The sequence below is a fragment of the Pelophylax lessonae genome (genome assembly GCF_965119305.1).
Source record: "Pelophylax lessonae genome assembly, chromosome: 3".
NCBI lineage: Eukaryota > Metazoa > Chordata > Amphibia > Anura > Ranidae > Pelophylax > Pelophylax lessonae.
Genome location: NC_138770.1, coordinates 250,608,207 through 250,629,203, shown reverse-complemented (window position 1 = coordinate 250,629,203; position 20,997 = coordinate 250,608,207). Strand labels below are relative to the sequence as shown.

General features: G+C 44.6%; 1 protein-coding gene across 1 annotated transcript in view; it reads left to right on the top strand.

Annotated features, from left to right (window-relative positions):
• The window catches only part of IFT80 (intraflagellar transport 80), a 337,369-nt gene that overhangs the window by 52,623 nt on the left and 263,749 nt on the right, over positions 1-20,997 (top strand). The window contains exon 4 of the mRNA XM_082249425.1: positions 3,800-3,910. Coding sequence (XP_082105551.1) covers positions 3,800-3,910 — 111 coding nt within the window. The remainder of the gene's footprint in view (positions 1-3,799; positions 3,911-20,997) is intronic.

Sequence of the window (20,997 nt, the reverse complement as noted above, 5' to 3'; positions counted from 1 at the left end):
ACAACACTCCAATCGCTGGAGAATTTTTTCATATACATTTTACACATATTACCTTTTATCCCTTTTTTTCCCCCCTCCCTTCCTTATCCCCCCCCCCCGTCTCTTCTTATCATTCGACTCCTATTATTTCTCTGTATTCCCTTGTGTCCTTAAACTCTTGCCACTCATCCCAAATCTCCTCTTCATTCCCCTGTTCCTCCTCCTCCCAGGTCCTCAGCTGCTCCAACTTTCTTATTTTCTCTACTTTTAACAGCCAATCTTTCCTGGAGGGGGCCTCTTCTTTTTGCCAATTAAAGGGAATCAAGCTCTTAGCTGAGTTTAATAAGGGTAATCTGCTTTTAACCACTACTTTTTTTTTTTTTTACTTTATATAACAAGAACAACAAATTACCAATGTCAGGGTCACTAATAGATTGCCTACCTCCCTGCACCATACCTAGAGAGAAAGATTAGACCACATTCAGGGCCAGTGAGGGAATGATTTCATGGGGTAAAGTGTAAGCCTGCATAGCATTACTCCATCCACAACCATCATGCCTCCATTTTTGCTAGTGTCCTCAGGACAGCAGACATGTCTTCTTCAGCTTTGCTGTTTCTGTTCGTTTTGGATATTTTTTTCTTATCAACAGCTACTGGTAGATTCATGCCAGATATATTTAATCCTGAAAGTCTGTCAAGACATCCAATGAGCACTGGTAGATTCATGCCAAATTTGTTAAATCCTGAACGTCTCCCCAGTCAGCCACCAAGAACAGTTTTTTCCACTTCATACTGTTGGTTCTCTCTGATATCCTGAAATGTAGGAAGTTTCACCAGTTATCTGCAGCTAATAGTAGATTCAGGTCGCTTATTCTTTATTTTATTATTATATGCCTCGTTTTTTCATGTTTCACAGTTTGATCAATTGATAAAACCTTGTTTGAAGTTCATTATATTCATCCATTAGTCTGACACTTCTGGATTCCAAGACTTGTTATTCTTACTGTACTGTATTCAGGTCTGACATTTATTAAGCTGCTAAATTGTAAATTTGAGAGAGAACTGCAGGATTTATAGTACCATGCTGTAACACTGGTGAACCTACAGTAATTTTACCTGTAATACAGAGTTAGACCTGTTCCTTTGCGTGTTTGACAAATTTTTGCCAGTTTTTCAGATATTTGTCAGAAGCCATTTCTCCATGTTTGTAGTTTGTAGATCACTGCTTCATAAATGGCTCGAAAATTATATGCAGGGTAATTCTAATCTTCAAAAGATTGATGTTTCACTTTAAGTAACCGATTCACTTGGTAATTTTGTGGTAGTTGATTATGGCGTGACTATTCTATCCTAGACGGGAAATGGCATAAGAGTCCGAGAATTATTCCAATCTGTGAGTCATAGGTTTGTATTTCAGACTCAATAACTATGATATCACAATTCACAAAATGAGGTTGTGAAAAGGGCACCGCAGGTAAATTCCAGGAAGGATACGCACAGGAAACTGGGATTCCCGAAAGTGGATTTTTAAACAGTTTTTCCTATCGGCAAACATTTTTTTTTTCTACTGTTTATTGATACAGATGCAGCTTGATAGTAAGTTACCAAAGTAATACTGCTATCTACAGTAGAAATGGACACTAGGCACATAAAAAATTGAGAACCAGTCCCTTTGAGTCTATAACCCCTTCCACAGCGCATACCCACTCAGCTCTGATGGTTTCTGTTCACTTGGAAGATTTTTTGTCTACAGCTACTGGTAGATTCAGACCCAATACTGAAATCTTGAAAGTCTCTCCATTCATTCAATGAATGCAGGCTTTCTGAGGTTCTCTCTGTGACCAGTCTGAATTCTTGAATGTTTCTCCAGTAAGCCAAGAAACACTGGATTGTCATTAAATTGTAACTAAACCTTTCTATCCTTGACAGCCGAGGAAGCTGCCATATTAGCCAGTTGCCATGGTGCTGCACATGTGATCGGTTATGACACTAACTATTTTATAGCTTGACCGTTTGGATGGGAGCCCAAGCAACTGTGACAGTTATCATTCATGGCATGCTTGCTCGTAACTGTTTTGGCAAACCGTTAAATCAATGGGTTTAGTTCTGTATCAGCCAGTAGTTGTGGTACTTAAAAACCTTTCTAATCAAGTCGGATTGTTCCACTTAAAATGGTGTCTGGGCAAAGTTTTCATAGGCACTAATGCTCCTCCAAACTATTTCTTCTGCAGTGATTGGAAATACCCAGAAAAACCATTTCTTGCCCTTAAGCTGTTCTTGGCATTCTTTCCCTTTTGCAGAGTTTTTAAATCAAGAAATGGTCTACATTCCTTTCAATCCTGTGAGTGGTTTCTTCCACTTCCTTTAGCTTGGGAGGTTTAAAACAATCTCGGGAAGCCATAGGATCCAAGCCTGCAGCTAAACCCACCAATGCATCACGGCCTGCCCCACCATTTACATCAGGCGGGGGTCTGATTTTTTTAATTTTTTTTTTTAATGCGGATATTTGCGACGCTCGCACACCTAATGTATGAATTTCGGGAGTTACTATCAAAAGATTACAAAATAGATCTTCACCTCTCTCCTTCACCTGTGTTCTTCCCTTCATGCCTTTCTATGTCTCAGCAACATCTGATGTACTTCCTTTTAGCTTTTCAGGGATTGTTAACTCAGGGGGTCATCGGCACTTCAAGGTGAGTTGTGTGTGAGTGCTGGGGTTGATGTCACCCACCTTTAAGCAATTCCATATGATTAACTCCAACTGAGCACCCTGCAATGGTAAATTATCATGATGCAGAACAAATCCAGTCTGTGTCTAGACAAGGTGATAATTGCTGTACATCCTTGAACTAAATCTCTGTCATGGTGGTTCCTGTTTCCAACATGGTCAGTGGGCAGAATTTTTTTTCTCCCCTTACAATAAAAAATTGTCACAATGGATGCCAGGAATGCTGTGTAAACAAATAAGGCAGGGCCATAGGTATTTTTTTTCTCCTGGTGGGGAGTGGGGAAGGGAGTCAGTCCTGGGCGCCCACAGTAGATTGAGGAGGTGTGCTTTGGTGCGTTGTGAGCGTGGCAATATTGCACTAACAGTGGGAGAGGCATATAAATTGAGCTTATTTACTGTGTACATAATATATGGCACAGTCCTTGTACCCACAAAATATACTTTAAATTACTTTACTTTCAATTCCTGTGCCACAAGTGATAGTCTAACAGACACATACAAATCTCTCAAGGGGATACTCCCACGGTGTCTTGGGCAGACCTATACTGGTGACAGCATACAGTATATCAATAAATGGCAAGCAAGTTTTAATACTAGAATGGGTAGGCAAATGTCTTTCACCATACCAGTGTTTTGTAAATGTCCTTCAGGAAGTGAAAAGTCTCACAAACCTGCCTGTCCCCAACCTGCTGGTCTGGGATCAGAAAGGTGGACCACAGATTCCAAATACCTCTTCCCTGGTGTCTCCGATGATCAGCAGAGTGCAGAGCAGGATCTAGGGGTGCAATATGGAATCTCTCTGAGAGAGAGAAGACAGGACTGTTTGATGCTTCATTTGAGTGACTATATGCACTATTTAAGTCTTATCTCTAAAATTCTGTGCTGTGGCCAGCAGCCACTCAGATCACAGCTCTCCGATAGATAAGAAATTTAACTGGACACAATAATTATTCAAAATAGCAGAATTTTGGCTAATATTTAGAGGGAAGTTGTAATTTCAGTAAAACCATTTTAGTAAGACGTGCAGATATTTTAAGATATTTTTTGTATAAGTTGTCTAATAATTCTTCCTGCCTTTTGACTTCTTTCTAGGAAAATTCCATTTAATTACTAAGATTGGCAGAGTGGAGAAAAGTGTGGAGGCTCACTCTGGAGCAGTACTTGCTGCCCGCTGGAATTTTGATGGGACAGCACTGGTTACAGGTAAAATAAAGTTGCTCTGTGATTTCATTAACCATTTTATTGTTACCGTAATTGTTATTGTTTTAACAATGATGTGTTAGACCAGTGTTTCTCAACCTTTTTTCAGTCAAGGCACCCTTTAAATTTATAGACCATCTCAAGGCACCCTTTAAGATTATTGACAATCTTTAGGCACCCTTTAAGATTACAGACAATCTTAAGGCACCCTTTAAAATTATGGACAGTCTCGAGGCACCCCATTCTAAAATGTAAAAAATATTCTAATAGATTTACATAATGCAGCAACATCCACACATAGGACACCCAACATTATCGGTGATTTATTCTTCCAAAGCAAATAGACTTTTGCACACTGGTACTCTTCTCCCTCAATTTCTCTCCATCAATCAGCTAATGTCACCCCTGTGCTGAGGGAGAGGGCACAGGAGGGTAGAACAAGGATGCTGTGGAGGCAACAGACTTCCTTCTTAATTGATGACGTCATTGGTTGTTAAGATGCCAGTGTCTAGAAAGTCATAATGGTGCATAATGGAAACCCGTGGCTTTGTGTAACTAAAAGGCAGGCTTGATCCAGCTATACAATTTTTGATCAATTTTTAGGCATTTTGCCAAGGCACCCATGAAGAAACCTCAAGGCACCCCAGTGTGCCTGGGCACCCTGGTTGAAAAAGGCTGTGTTAGACTATATGTCCCTTACCAGTATCAGTCCTTTTGCCAAATCCATCACTTTTAAGGCCTCATGCACACAGGACATTTTCTTTCCTCTCCTGGACACCTTTGCTTTAGGGAGGAAAAAGCAGCTTAAAAAACACACCTAAAGCTGCAGTTTGCAAACCCGTTTAGACATGTTTAGGCACAAATGTTTGGGCATTCAGTCATTCCATTGACTGGAACATTAAAGTGATTGTAAATAATCACCTTGTAAAACAATCAATTCAGTTTAAAATAGAAATGAAAGGCGAAATATTTTCATATAGATAAAAAAAACAAAAATGACCTTTTTTCCCAAAATGATCACATTCCCTCTGTTCCTAGCTGCATAAGAGCTGGGGGAGGAGAATGGCTGTGCAATGAGTACCTGTCAGGACAAGTCTGATCATTGGAGGACAGTGGGTTGGATTCCCAGCGCAGCTTGAGGGCTGACCATGTTGTGTTCTCCTGCTTAGTGTGGTCAGTTTTTAATAGGAAAGCAGTGGGACTAGCAGGAACACCAGGGATTTCACACAAAGGATGCAATACAAATAGAACAGGATACTTTCTCATACATGTACATGGTACAGCAGGCACATATCAGGAATATGAAGTGTTGGGGTAACAAACGCTTTCATTTATTCTGGCATTTGGAATGAATGAACGCTCAAGCACTAAATGCACCTAGCATTTAGGCACATTTTCACATGTAGGCGCATTAAGCAATTTTATTTTTTTCTGATCAACTGCTCTTTTTCTTAACTCATTGGTGGTGCATATTTTATTTAGCCACTAAACACTTCTGTTTTAATATGCCTGTAAACACCTATGTCTGCTTGGCCACGTAGGCTAAAATAGAGGTGCATTTAGAGGCTGAGGCTGAAAAAAAGTCAAACGCCTGTAAAAGCAGCATATTTTATTTACGTCCTGCATGAAGCCTTATTGTTCATCACCATGCTCTCCTGCTATCTGTTCTGACTCTGCAGGCCGGGTATGGAGGGGGGTTCTTTTTAAAGTAAAAACACATTTGCCCTAAAAGCTGGTGGTGCTCAAATTTTAAAGGTGTTTCAATTATACTAAAACATTTATAGTATGTAAAATACAATGTTAATATCTTCAAGGTGTAATAATATAGAACTTGGGCAGAAAGAAGGGTAGGGTAGGGGTAAGGTAGAAAGCTGCATGTCAAAGGGGTAATATTGCATTTTGGAACTGTAATATCCAGTGCTCAGGGTTCCAGGACAGAACTGTTTTTATAGATGGTAAAAACTGAAAGGAGTCATCAGATTCATTGTTCTGGAGCAATTTGGAAAACCTAAAGCAATCCTATGCTTTGCCCATGCAAATAAACAGGTTCACTTTAATGTTGACACCACCAGCTGCACATACAGTAGGTACCTTCCTTTTGCTTTTTAGCTTATCTGTTTGGCAACCAGAATTCAAGAGACAGAGAACTGTCCAAATCATAAATTACACAGAACTTTTTCTGTGCAACTATGCAACAGCGTTGGGTGCCTAAGTGGCTATTCTCCAAGTGTCAGCACTGTCATGTGGGAAGCAGGGTAGTGAGTCACATGCTTTCCTATACCCAGACATACCGGTAATTTTTCTTCACTACTGGAAGTTTAATGGATTGGCGAGCGGGCAAAGGTAAGTATGTTGTTCTAGTGGGGCCACTGTTAAAGTGATATTAAATCTTCAGGTTTTTTTTAAACTAAAATAACAAACATGTCTGTACTTACCTGCTCTGTGCAATGCTTTTGCACAGAGAAGCCCTGGTCCTCTTCTTCTAGGGTCCCTCGCCGGCACCCTCTTCAGTCGGTACCCCCACGGAAAGCTGGGGCACCCATACGTGCTCGCTCCTGAGCCCCGCTGCTGCCTCTATTGACACAGACTGCGGGACTCAGGCCCCCCTCCTTTGTCAATCTGCCCAATGAGGAGGGAGACAGCAGTTGTAGCTGGGCTCAGGTAAGAAAAAGGAGGAGGGGGGGGGGAGATGCAGCTCAGAAGGTTTTTCAAGGTTAATGTGAAAAACCATAAAGTGGTTCTAAAGGCAGAAGGGTTTTTTTTTTTTTATCTTAAAGCCTTTTATGCATTAAGATAAAAAACCCTCAGTGTGCAGCAGCCACCCTCAGACCCCCTAATACTTTCCTGAGCCCCCTCTCGATCCAGGGATGTTCCACGAGAGACTCGACTGTTCGGGTACTCTCCCTCCTGATTGGCTGAGACACACAGCAGGCCTTATTAGCGCCTGCTGCTCGCAATCAAAGTTAGTAAGCCAATGAGGAGAGAGAGGAGAGAGAGGCAGCGAGGCCGAGCCGTGGCTCTATGTCTGAATGGACAAGATGCTTGCTCAGCAGGAGGGAGAAGCCAGGAGCGCCGGCGAGGGACCCGAGAAGAGGAGGATCTGGGCTGCTCTGTGCAAAACCAACTGCACAGCGTAGGTAAATTTGACATGTTTTTTTTTTTTTTTTTAAACAAACAAAAAAAAAAAACAGCCTTTAGTATCTTTTTAAGGCTTTAGAATCCCTTTAAAGAAAAACTGTTACTTTGCATGTTCGTTTAAGGAAAGATCCTACTAATTGCTATGCTGTAATTTCTACTTTTCCATTATTTTGCCTTTGATAGATGTAAATGATTGTTTTAGGTACAACTTTTTGCTGTAACTAGGTATGATCTTATTTTTCCCTTTATTGAAAATCCGCAAGTAGATGGTATTCAGGATTTGGAGGAGGATATTCAACTGAAAATTAATTCAATATATTGCATCCCTTTCTGAAGCCTATATATACAGTACATACAGTGCCTTGCGAAAGAATTCGGCCCCCTTGAACTTTTCGACCTTTTGCCACATTTCAGGCTTCAAACATAAAGATATAAAACTGTAATTTTTTGTGAAGAATCAACAACAAGTGGGACACAATCATGAAGTGAAACGAAATTTATTGGATATTTCAAACTTTTTTAACAAATAAAAAACTGAAAAATTGGGCGTGCAAAATTATTCAGCCCCCTTAAGTTAATACTTTGTAGCGCCACCTTTTGCTGCGATTACAGCTGTAAGTCGCTTGGGGTATGTCTCTCAGTTTGGCACATCGAGAGACTGAAATTTGTGCCCATTCCTCCTTGCAAAACAGCTCGAGCTCAGTGAGTTTGGATGGAGAGCGTTTGTGAACAGCAGTTTTCAGTTCTTTCCACAGATTCTCGATTGGATTCAGGTCTGGACTTTGACTTGGCCATTCTAACACCTGGATATGTTTATTTGTGAACCATTCCATTGTAGATTTTGCTTTATGTTTTGGATCATTGTCTTGTTGGAAGACGAATCTCCGTCCCAGTCTCAGGTCTTTTGCAGACTCCATCAGGTTTTCTTCCAGAATGGTCCTGTATTTGGCTCCATCCATCTTCCCATCAATTTTAACCATCTTCCCTGTCCCTGCTGAAGAAAAGCAGGCCCAAACCATGATGCTGCCACCACCATGTTTGACAGTGGGGATGGTGTGTTCAGGGTGATGAGCTGTGTTGCTTTTACGCCAAACATGAGGTTTTGCATTGTTGCTAAAAAGTTTGATTTTGGTTTCATCTGACCAGAGCACCTTCTTCCACATGTTTGGTGTGTCTCCCAGGTGGCTTGTGGCAAACTTTTAAACAACACTTTTTATGGATATCTTTAGGAAATAGCTTTCTTCTTGCCACTCTTCCATAAAGGCCAGATTTGTGCAGTATACGACTGATTGTTGTCCTATGGACAGAGTCTCCCACCTCAGCTGTAGATCTCTGCAGTTCATCCAGAGTGATCATGGGCCTCTTGGCTGCGTCTCTGATCAGTCTTCTCCTTGTATGAGCTGAAAGTTTAAAGGGACGGTCAGGTCTTCGTAGATTTGCAGTGGTCTGATACTCCTTTCATTTCAAAATTATCGCTTTCACAGTGCTCCTTGGGATGTTTAAAGCTTGGGAAATCTTTTTGTATCCAAATCCGGCTTTAAACTTCGCCACAACAGTATCTTGGACCTGCCTGGTGTGTTCCTTGTTCTTCATGATGCTCTCTGCGCTTTAAACGGACCTCTGAGACTATCACAGTGCAGGTGCATTTATACGGAGACTTGATTACACACAGGTGGATTCTATTTATCATCATTAGTCATTTAGGTCAACATTGGATCATTCAGAGATCCTCACTGAACTTCTGGAGAGAGTTTGCTGCACTGAAAGTAAAGGGGCCGAATAATTTTGCACGCCCAATTTTTCCGTTTTTTTTATTTGTTAACAAAGTTTGAAATATACAATAAATTTCGTTCCACTTCATAATTGTGTCCCACTTGTTGTTGATTCTTCACAAAAAATTAGTTTTATATCTTTATGTTTTGAAGCCTGAAATGTGGCAAAAGGTCGCAAAGTTCAAGGGGGCCGAATACTTTCACAAGGCACTGTAAATTGCATGCTTTTATTAAGAGGTGATAGTGGTAATACTTTAGTAAACGAGACTCAGACTATTTTTGCCACCCACAGTTTTTCTCAGGCTGTATGAAGCTCATGACTCACATCCTTATTGAAACAAAACACAGACTAAATATGAAGTGTGTGGCACGTCTGCTATCTGTGTCTACAATGTTTTTGAAACCTTATTTTTAGCATTTAATGTACACTAAAAGCAAACTTGCTTGCCCATTCAGTAGTATCCTATAGAATGTAAGGTTTTATATGTAGGTGACAGGCATAGCTGAGATATGCATGAATTGTTGATAGAAGAAGTAGTAACTTCATCCAAACTGGGAGGATTGTTTGGGATGTAAATTAATTAATTCAGATGATCACACTATCTTTCTCTAGCCAGTAAGAGACACACGGGAAATATTTCATCTCGTTGCCCACACACATTTTTTTTATCATCTCTAACCTCTCTTTTACCTTACACTCTCTACAACAGAATTTTTTTTAGCTGTGATACTTTCTGTTGGACCACTGCAACCCCTTACCTACTGTAACCGCCATACTAATTTGAATAGTCCTATAGCAGACCTTTTGAGGTTTTGGTTTTTCTGACTGTGTACCTTCACTTGCAAGAACAATTCTAATTGATTTAAATATGAATGTGAATGGCCTCGGCTATTTTCAACATCCTTGTATGAACAGATAGATCTAGAAATCAATGCAAAAAATGTTCTTTTGTTATTTAGCAACTGGAAAACCATGCAAATTTTCCTTTTGCACTGATTTATCAAAAACCTAGACTATAACCACGCAATTGGAGAACAGCTTATGTTTACTTTAGTAAACATTCTACCAGACTGTTAAAGACTTCAGTCGCATAATGGATTTATCTAGAAAACCTCTGAGGTTAAAGCTGGTCATAGATGATTAGAATTTAGAAATGTATTAGAAAATTCTTTTTCTAAGAATTTTCATTTGAAATTCTACCCTTCTATGGCCAACTTAAGTTCTCTTTCTGTAAACTTGCTGATCTCTGGAATTATAATTTGCCAAGCCAAACTGGAGTAGGTAGAATTTGTGTAGGTCATCCTTTAAAATAGAGCATCACCTCACAACAAAAAACTGCAGCCCAACTTAAAGGCACAGGGATGCAAATGATACCCGGCAAGAGCACAAGGGCAGCGAAGACATCCAGTGCACCCCCACACCCAATTCAACCAATTGTACAAAAAAGTGGCAACTAATCCAACCTATAATTAGCCTTTGCAGTAAGGTGCACACAAACAAAAGCTCCCGGCAAACTTTTACCCGCCTGCCTGCAAGACAACCAAATTGACCCTGTCTAAAAATTTACATTAAAAATAGTGTTGCCGGGGGCGTGGCCGGACCGGGCATGTGAGCAGACCTAGCTCACGGAGCTCCCAGTCTTAATCCTGCAATTTCATCCTTCCCCGGCCGGACGATCGTAAATTGTGGACTGGTATTACTTAGGAAAATGCCCTGAGTCTGTTGCTGCCTCTGGATGTCGGATGGGTGCCGGATAACCTGAGGTCCGGGACCGTGGGGAGAGCTCCACTCCGCCGGATTGCAATCGGCTGCCATCCTGCCCTTACCTTAACTCATCTGGCTCCAACTCGCCTAGGGGGGACTCTCCTTCATCCCTGCTGCTGATATCTGGCTGTATTTTCCGTGGGGGACCACGATCCGCGGAGATCCGGGCTGAGGCCTAGTTTTCAGTTGAAGCCGCGGCCTTTCCTACGGCGGGCGGCCGATCGCGGCGGCGCCTTGGCGGACGTGGATTCGGTGAGCTGTTGTCCCTATTTCTTTGGCCTGTTGCTCTTCCTGACCTGCCCATCGCCCTTGACCCACACAGACTCTGTTGCCGCTCTGCATGTCCCGTTCGGGCGCAGCCATGACCAGAGGGAGCAAGCAAAAGGATGGCCCTGTCCCTGGCTCGGCCGGCCAGGAGGGTGCCGGCCTGGGGACTCCGCAGCAATCATCCCGTGGCCCTGAAAGGCAGAAGGACATGGGCACAAAGCCCAAAACGGTGCGCTCAGGGGGAAAGGACAGTGCTGGTGACATCCTGCTGTATGCTAAGAAGCTGTGCGACCTCCCGGGCACAAGCGAGGTGACGACTCCACCCTTGGCAGGGGCACGGGTACTCGGGGACATTCAGCAGGGCACGGGGGATGTGGAGGTACCTGAGCAGTCTGAGCTCAGTGATGAGCTGGAGGGAGACGTGTTGGCGGGGACTCAGCCCACCCTGAGTCGCATTCTTCAGGCTGTGCAGCAATGCACAGCCTCCGTGAACATTGTCAAGGACAGACTGGGGGGTCTCACAGAGGAAGTAGCCCTATTGCGTCAGGATTTACAAAAAATGCGGGAACGCACCACAGCTGCCGAAAGTCGCATCTGTGACTTGGAGGACCAGATGCCCACTTTAATAACGGAATCCAGGGAAACAGCCAGGCAGGCTCAGGCTAACAGGAACAAGACAGATGACATCGAGAACCGCCTGCGCAGAAATAATGTTCGTATTGTGGGGTTACCTGAGAAGGTGGAGGGAAGGGACCCCACGGACTTTGTTGAGAACTGGCTATGTGAGATCTTCGGACGGGAGTCATTTTCTTCTTTATACGCGGTGGAACGCGCACACCGTGTTCCCACCAGGGCGTTGCCCGGCAATGCTCCCAGGCCCATGCTCGCTAAGATTTTACATTACCGGGACAAGGAGAAGATATTATGTCTTGCCCGTGAAAAGGCAGAAATCAGATATAATGGTGCCAGGGTGTCCTTTTACCCGGACTTTTCGGCGGATGTACAAAAACAACGGGCTAAATTCATCGATGTGAAGAAACGACTCCGTCGAATTTGCCTGGTGTATGCTATGCTGTACCCTGCCCGTTTGAGAGTTACGGCGGAGGGCAGGGCGCACTTTTTTGACACTGCTGCGGATGCGGCGAGCTGGCTGGATGTCCACGAACCGGCTCTCGGTCGCAGGAGGGGGGATGAGCCTGGAGAGTGATCCGGATTTCTTCAGTGACCGCATCTATCTGGAGTTGGGCTGTCCTACATTTTGCGCGTGTTCTTGCACGCTGTCTGCTTTTGACCCGGCCGGGAACGTTTACGGAGTTTGATTTGGAATCTACAGCTCCGACTATGACGAGTGTGGACGAGCGAAGATGTGTTTTTCCATGGCTCTGCTTTGGAACCTGCTTTTATGTTTGCACCGTTGTGCATGTTGGCCGGGTGGCTCCCATCTGGACGGTGGGGCTGCGGTCGAACCCGTCTGGAGTGAGCCACCAGTTTTCAGACGGTTCTTTGTCAGGGTGCCGTTGTGCCTTGACCTACTGAGTTTCAGTTTCACTGACTTTTGTTTTTGGGAAGATTCACACTACATGTTTCACTGGACACTATCAAGCTGCCACATTTCCACACCGGGACTCCTCAGGGGACCTTCTATGTCTTTGCCTTGGTTGCCTTGGTGGGGGCCTCCGGTCTCCACTCGGTTATCTTCGTTGGTTTTTCTCATGGCAGGGATACCGGTAGTTTCTTGGAATGTTCGTGGCCTGGGCTGCCCACTCAAGAGGGCTATGATGGCCCATCAGCTACGAAAGTACCACCCGGCCATTATTGCCTTGCAGGAGACTCATTTGGTGGGGGACTCTGTTGGATGCCTACGATATGCATGGGTGGGATGGGGCTATCACTCCACCCACTCCTCATATTCCCGGGGGGTCAGTGTGCTGATTCACGGGTTGCTGGCCTTCCGGGAACTGGGGGTCCAGGTGGACTCTGAGGGGAGGTATGTGTTCTTACATTGTATGCTTTTTCAAGTTATGTGTGTGATAGCAATAGTGTACATTCCGCCCCCATTCTCCTCTGGGGTGCTCAGGGAGTTCCTTAATTTTACTATGGACAAGGTTGGATTGCCATTGTTTGTTATAGGGGACTTTAATGGGGTACTGGACCCTGCCAGGGACAGACACCCTCCACCGCCCTCCGGGGGTGTTGCCAGAGGTACGGCGCTCTCCCGTTTTTTGACGGAGGTGGATTGGTGTGAGGTGTGGCGCCTTAGAAACCCTGATACGGTGCAGTTTTCCTGTTTCTCCAAAACTCACTCTGCATTGTCACGTATAGATTTATGTGTGGGTAACAGGGAGGCCGTGGCCATAGTGGAGGACATTGGGTATGCCCGTAGGGGGATCTCGGACCACTCCCCGCTGGTGGTCAGATTGCAGGTCCGCCCTCGGGTGGACTTGCGTAGAGCTCCCTGGTGCTTAAATGCCTTCTGGCTGAAACTGTTTCCGCCGGACAATGACATTCCAGCAGCCAACGCAAACTTTTGTGAGGAGCATGACCGTTTTGGGGATGTGCTCCTGAGATGGGAGACTTTTAAGAGCTTTCTCCGTGGGGTCCTCATTGCTAATGTTAAGAGGGTCCAGACCAAGTCTAAAGATTTTGAGGAACATCTTTCCCAGTGCGCACAGCGACTGGAGCAGGAATACTTGAACAACCCCACTGATGATACGAGGGCAGCATGGCTCTCGGCTCAGTCGGTGTGGGTTGGGGAGGTTCGCTCGAAGGCAGACAAAAAGCGTTTTTTTGCCAAAACAGCATTTTACGAAGAAGGGGAACGCACGGGCCGTATGCTGTCGAGAATGGTGGGGACACGCCCTTCGGTTCCTCCCATAGGGGCTCTCAGGATACCGGGTGGTGCTTTTGTTAATAAGCAGGATGACATTATGGCTGAGCTGGTGAGGTTTTACAGGGACCTGTACTCCTCGCGGGCTCACTACAGTCCGGAGGAGCTGCAGGACTTTCTGGGTGCCACTCCTCTACCGCAGTTGACGGAGGAACAGCGGCTGCAGCTTGAGGCCCCGATTACGGAGCAGGAGTTGCTGGAAGCGGTGGCCCTCTTTCCGGGATCTAAGGCTCCTGGGGATGATGGCCTTCCTGCTGAAATATACCAGAATTATTCTGGGCTGTTACTGCCAAGATTGTTGGAGGTGTTCCAGAGGGCGAGGGAGGTGGGGACCCTTCCGGAGTCTATGACTAGGGCTAGCATCATATTATTACTCAAACCAGATAAATCTCCTACGGACCCGGGATCATACAGGCCCATCTCTCTGCTCCAGGCGGATGTCAAGTTACTGGCTAAAGTTCTGGCGCGTAGAGTTAACAAAGTTATAACGCATATCATTCATGAAGACCAGGCGGGTTTTATGCCCAATAGATCTACGGCCCTTAACTTACGTCGCCTGTTTGTTGCGATCCAAACGCCGGCGGATAACGCAGGGGAGAGGGCACTGCTGTCCCTGGATGCCAATAAGGCATTTGACAGTGTGGAATGGGGATACCTCTGGGCCACCATGGAATCATTTGGTTTTGGCCCTATATTCCTGTCGTGGGTGAAGTTATTGTACTCTCAACCAACGGCTACCATTAGGGAGGGGGGCAGGGTATCCACACGTTTTTCACTGGGAAGGGGGACGAGACAGGGGTGCCCTCTATCACCCGTATTGTTTGCCATAGCGATAGAGCCTCTTGCGACGCGCATAAGAGCTCAGCAATCCATTGTGGGGTTCCGGTATGGACCATTTGAGGATAAAGTCCTGCTCTACGCGGACGATATGCTCCTGACATTGGGTGACACTGATGTTTCCCTGAGCTCGGCTATGTCAGTTATTACGGAGTTCGGTCGGTTTTCCGGACTCACTATAAACTGGTCCGAATCCGCCCTCTTGCAACTGGACAGGACCGATGCTCCTTCCTTGGGTCCACACTGCCCGGTCCCCTCGGTTCAGCAGTTTAAATACCTGGGGGTCGTGGTCTCAGCGGACCCGACCCAGTATAGCTTACTCAATCTTAGCCCCCTTCTTACCAGGTTTCGGGACAAAATCAGGACTTGGAACAAACTCTGGCTATCACTAGCCGGGAGGGTGAACCTTATAAAGATGGTTTTGATGCCACAATTGCTATATTTCCTCCATAATTCTCCTATCGTTATTCTACTGAAAACTTTCTGCATAGTTAACACCCTTTTCCGGACTCTTATGTGGAAGGGTAAGGCAGCTAGAGTACGTATGGAGCAGCTACAGAAGCCTCGTGAGGGGGGGGGGCCTTGCCCTTCCTAATCCGTGGTTGTACTATTTGGCCTCACAGTTGCAACATCTGGTGGGGGCGGTATCCGGGTCGTGTACGGGCGCGGCACTGACGGTTATGCAGTGGTTTGTTGGCGCGCGAGGGGTGCCGGAGGGACTTGAGGCGCAACTTTTTTCTAAACCTAATAAGCGCTTCCCGACATATAGATTACTACAAAAAATATGGGACAAAACTAAACAACTTCAGCAAGCATTGGGTTATACTAACTTTAGCCCGATATGGGACAATAGGACTTATCCGGAATTATGCAAGTTGGAACAGGGTGACAGGTGGCGAGTATATGGGGTGACACACCTTACACATGTTGTGCGGGAGGGGTCCCTGTTGACCTTTGAACAGCTTCAGGAGCGCTTCTCGCTCCTGGACAGTATGAGATTTTATTATTTCCAATTGCAACACGCATGGAGGGCACAGGCAACTCTGGGACAGCTTTTTCTGTCCCCGACCCCTGTTTTTTTCCTTATGCAACAATATCAGGACACCAAGGGATTCATATCAGGCTGCTATGCCTCTCTTCTGGGATCTTTCCTGGAAAAGTACCCGAGCCAGGCTTGTGACCGTTGGAGCATGGATGTGGGGGAGATCCTGGGGGAACAGTGGGAGGAGGCCTTGGAGGTAGTCCGTAGCTGCTCTCTCAATGCTTCACACCAGGGGTCGCAGCTTTACATCCTGCTAAGAGTGCATCACACTCCCCGGAAACTCTATGCCATGGGTCTTCGTGACGATGACCTCTGTGGACGATGCCGGAGAGAGGTGGGGGACTTGGTTCACTTGCTGTGGCGATGTCCAAAGCTGCACAGATACTGGTCCACGGTGATGTCTGCCATTAATGGAACTCTGGGGGTGGCTATCCCTGGGGATCCCAGACATTGCATTTTGGAGATACTGGAAGCGGTAGTGGAAGATAAGTTTTTGCGAGAGGCCGCCAGCTGGGCACTTTTTCAGGCCCGTCTACTGATCCTGAGACACTGGATAGCGCAGGAGCCACCCACGTATGGGATGTGGCTGGCACAGATGGCTTCTACTTTACGTATGGAGAAGGTTATATATCAACATAGGGGGGTGCCTCAGAAATTCTCTAAGGTATGGGATGTGTGGCTGAACAGCCCAGGCATGGCCCCTGATGATCTTATCCTGGACCGTTTGTTACGGTAATTTTTTGAGAGATGTATATGCTCAATCTTGGCTCGGGTGGGAGGGGCAGAGGTGTTCCCTTTACTTTCTTATATTTTACAATGCTGTGTGTTTGTCGCAATGTGCTTGACTATGATAACCTTGGGGGGAATGTGGTGTGGTGTGGATTGTGTAATGTTTATAGCTTGAGGTTACCATCCGAAAGTTTTTTGTTTTTTTTTCCTTTCTGACTGTAATGGTGTGAATTTTTCTCAATAAAGCTTTTCTTGATTTAAAAAAAAAGTGTTGCCAGTGGAAGAGACGTTCGCATACAGGCTTGCAATGCAAAAATAGCATTTACCCAGATTTTTGGCTGATTTGCTAACATTTCCCAAGGAACATTGTCTAAAATCACTTTACATTACATTTTTACTCCTTTTTTTATTTTCTTCTTCTGGGGGCACACTTCTGCTCTTCACGTTAGCTGTAACAACATATGTTTAATAAATTTGACAGCACCTATGTTATATGATAGATTTATAACTGTACCTTCTGATACAGCAGCCCCCAGAGAGTTTATCAGGACTAAGCAGGAGATTAAACGGGCTCTGTGGGGGTTTAAAGCTCCCTTAGACATTAGATAGCAATCCTGTGGACAACAAGCTAATGTCTGCCTGCAGACAAGGCCTTTCAGGAGAAATAGTGACTGGACAGGTTAGAAAGCTTTGGGCTGTTTCTATGCCTTCCCATCAATGAGCTGCCATTGGTATTGTCCTTAGTGCAGTCTGCTGTCCCTCCTAAAGCATGTTTAATGTGTTGAGACCTGGTGGCCAGCATAAAATCCTGAATACATACATTCATACATTCATTCATTCATGCAAACAATACAGCTCCAAGCAACTTGTGTCTATAGCATGGGTGTCCAACCTTTTGGCTTCTCTGGGCCACATTGAGTGTAGAGAAATTTTCTCGGGCCGCATATAAAATATATACTACAGTTAAGGTATAAAGGTAATAAAACGCCATGCCCATCCCGCGCCGCCTCACCAGTGCGTGCCCATCCAGTGCAGCCTGATCAGTGCCCATCCAATGCAACCTCACAAGTGCATGCCCATCCAATGCTGCCTGATCAGTGCCCATCCAATGTAGCCTCACCAGTGCGTGCCCATCCAATGCAGTCTGCAAAGAAGAGAGAGGAGAGCTGCTGGATTAAACATGAGCAGGGATCTCCCGCTTATCCGGCGACCGCTGTCATACAAAGTCCTGCCTCCTGGACCGGCTCCTATGATAGACGCCACCAATGTGCTGTCTATCATTGACAGAGGCTCCGAGGCAGCCTCTGCCTACAGTTAGTTGGAAGCCGCTGTGGCCGTGCCCCTGACTCGACTTCCTTCCTCCCCAGCAAAAAAATAATAATTGTCAGGGGGCAGTGGGCCGCATTGCCTGTGGTTCTGGGCCGCAGGTTGGACATGCCTGGTCCATAGCCAACTGACTTTCTAAACATAAATGTCACTCTAAGAGGGAATGAATAAAGATGAATAACGGGACAAACATCTATACCTGACCAATAAGATTGCTCTATCATAACAGTGTAAAGGTGAAGATTCAGTTGAACACAAATTTCCTTTTTTGACTGGTTTTGCTTGACGGTCCTGTAGGATCTTTATGTAAAACAATTGCACTCTCTTCTCAACCTACCTATGTTTTATGGATCTATGTGGGATACTTGCATAACATTGAAAATTCATGCAAATATGTACGTGTACAGTGAGGGGAAAAAAAGTATTTGGTTTCCTGATAATTTTGTACGTTTGTCCACTGACAAACAAATGATCAGTTTATCATTTTAAAAGTAGGCTTTTTTTAAAGCAAGAGACAGAATAAGAACAAAAATATCTAGAAAAACTAATTTCAAAAAAGTTATAAATTGATTTGCATTTTAATAAATTAAATAAGTATTTGATCCCCTATAAGTCAGCAATATTTTTGGCTCCCAGGTGTCTTCTATACAGGTAATGAGCTGAGGTTAGGAGCATTCTCTTAAAGGGAGTGCTCCTAATCTCAGGTTACCTGTAAAAAAAGACACGTGTCCAGGAGAAATCAATCAGATTCCAAACTCTCCACCATTGCCAAGACCAAAGAGCTGTCCAGGGATGTCAGGGACAAGATTGTAGACCTACACAAGGCTAGAATGGGCTACAAGTCCATCACCAAGCAGCGTTGAGAGGGTGAAAACAGTTGTGCGAATATTGATAAATGGAAGAAACAGAAAATATCTGTCAATCTCCCTTGGTCTGGGGCTCCATGCAGGATCTCACTTCGTTGAGTTTCAATAATCATGAGAACGGTGAGCAATCAGCCCAAAACTACACGGGAGAATCTTTGATGTCAAGGCAGCTGGGACCATAGCCACTAAGAAAACAATTGGTAACGTTGTAAAGGACTGAAATCCTGCAGTGCCTCCAGGGTCCCCCTGCTCAAGAAAGCACATGTACAGGCCCGTCTGAAGTTTGCTAATGAACATCTGAAGGATTCAGAGGAGAGCTGGGTGAAAGTGTTTTGGTCATCATCTCAACTCGCTGTGTTTGGAGGAGGAGGAATGCTGCCTATGACCCCAAGAACACCATCCCCCCGGTCATACATGGAGGTGGAAACATTATGCTTTGGGAGTGTTTTTTCTGCTAAGGGGACAGGACAACTTCACCACATCAAAGGGAAGATGGATGGGGTCATGTTCCATCAAATCTTGGGTGAGAATCTCCTTCCCCCAGCCAGGGCATTGAAAATGGGTCGTGGATGGGTATTCCAGCATGACAATGACCCAAAACAGACGGCCAAGGTAATAAAAGAGGGGCTCAAGAAGAAGTACATTAAGGTCCTGAAGTGGCCTAGCCATTCTCCAGACCTTAAGCCCATAGAAAATATGTGGAGGGAGCTAAAGGTTCGAGTTACCGAACGTCTGCGTTGAAACCTTAATGACTTGGATAGGATCTGCAAAGAGAAGTCGGACAAAATCCCTCCTGAGAGGTGTGCAAACCTGGTGGCCAACTACAAGAAACGTCTGACCTCTGTGATTGATAACAAGAGTTTTGCCACCAAATACTGAGTTATGTTTTGCAAAGGGGTCAAATACTTTTTTCACTGAATAAAATGCAAATAAATGTATAACTTTTTTTGAAATTCGTTTTTCTGGATTGTTTTGTTGTTCTGTCTCTCACTGTTAATATAAACCTACCATTAAAGTTATAGACTGATCATTTCTTTGTCAGTCTTCAAACGTACAAAATCAGCAGGGGATCAATTATTTTTCTCCCTCACTGTGTGTATGTATGTATGTATGTATGTATGTATATATATATATATATATATGTATACACAGTGCCTTGCGAAAGTATTCGCCCCCCTTGAACTTTGCGACCGTTTGCCACATTTCAGGCTTCAAACATAAAGATATAAAACTGTAATTTTTTGTGAAAAATCAACAAGTGGGACACAATCATGAAGTGGAATAAAATTTATTGGATATTTCAAACTTTTTTATCAAAAAACTGAAAAATTGGGCGTGCAAAATTATTCAGCCCCTTTACTTTCAGTGCAGCAAACTCTCTCCAGAAGTAAAGTGAAGATCTCTGAATGATCCAATGTTGACCCAAATGACTAATGATGATAAATAGAATCCACCTGTGTGTAATCAAGTCTCTGTATAAATGCACCTGCACTGTGATAGTCTCAGAGGTCCGTTTAAAGCACAGAGAGCATCATGAAGAACAAGGAACACACCAGGCAGGTTCGATATACTGTTGTGGAGAAGTTTAAAGCCGCATTTGAATAAAAAAAAAGATTTCCCAAGCTTTAAACATCCCAAGGAGCACTGTGCAAGCGATAATATTGAAATGGAAGGAGTATCAGACCACTGCAAATCTACGAAGACCTGGCCGTCCCTCCTAAACTTTCAGCTCATACAAGGAGAAGACTGATCAGAGATGCAGCCAAGAGGCCCATGATCACTCTGGATGAACTGCAGAGATCTACAGCTGAGGTGGGAGACTCTGTCCATAGGACAACAATCAGTCGTATACTGCACAAATCTGGCCTTTATAAAAGAGTGGCAAGAAGAAAGCCATTTCTTAAAGATATCCATAAAAAGTGTCGTTTAAAGTTTGCCACAAGCCACCTGGGAGACACACTAAACGTGGAAGAAGGTGCTCTGGTCAGATGAAACCAAAATCAAACTTTTTGGCAACAATGCAAAACCTTATGTTTGGCGTAAAAGCAACACAGCTCATCACCCTGAACACACCATCCCCACTGTCAAACATGGTGGTGGCAGCATCATGGTTTGGGCCTGCTTTTCTTCAGCAGGGACAGGGAAGATGGTTAAAATTGATGGGAAGATGGGTGGAGCCAAATACAGGACCATTCTGGAAGAAAACCTGATGGAGTCTACAAAAACATAAAGCAAAATCTACAATGGAATGGTTCACAAATAAACATATCCAGGTGTTAGAATGGCCAAGCCAAAGTCCAGACCTGAATCCAATCGAGAATCTGTGGAAAGAACTGAAAACTGCTGTTCACAAACGCTCTCCATCCAACCTCACTGAGCTCGAGCTGTTTTGCAAGGAGGAATGGGCAAAAATGTCAGTTTCTCGATGTGCAAAACTGAAAGGAGACATACCCCAAGCGAC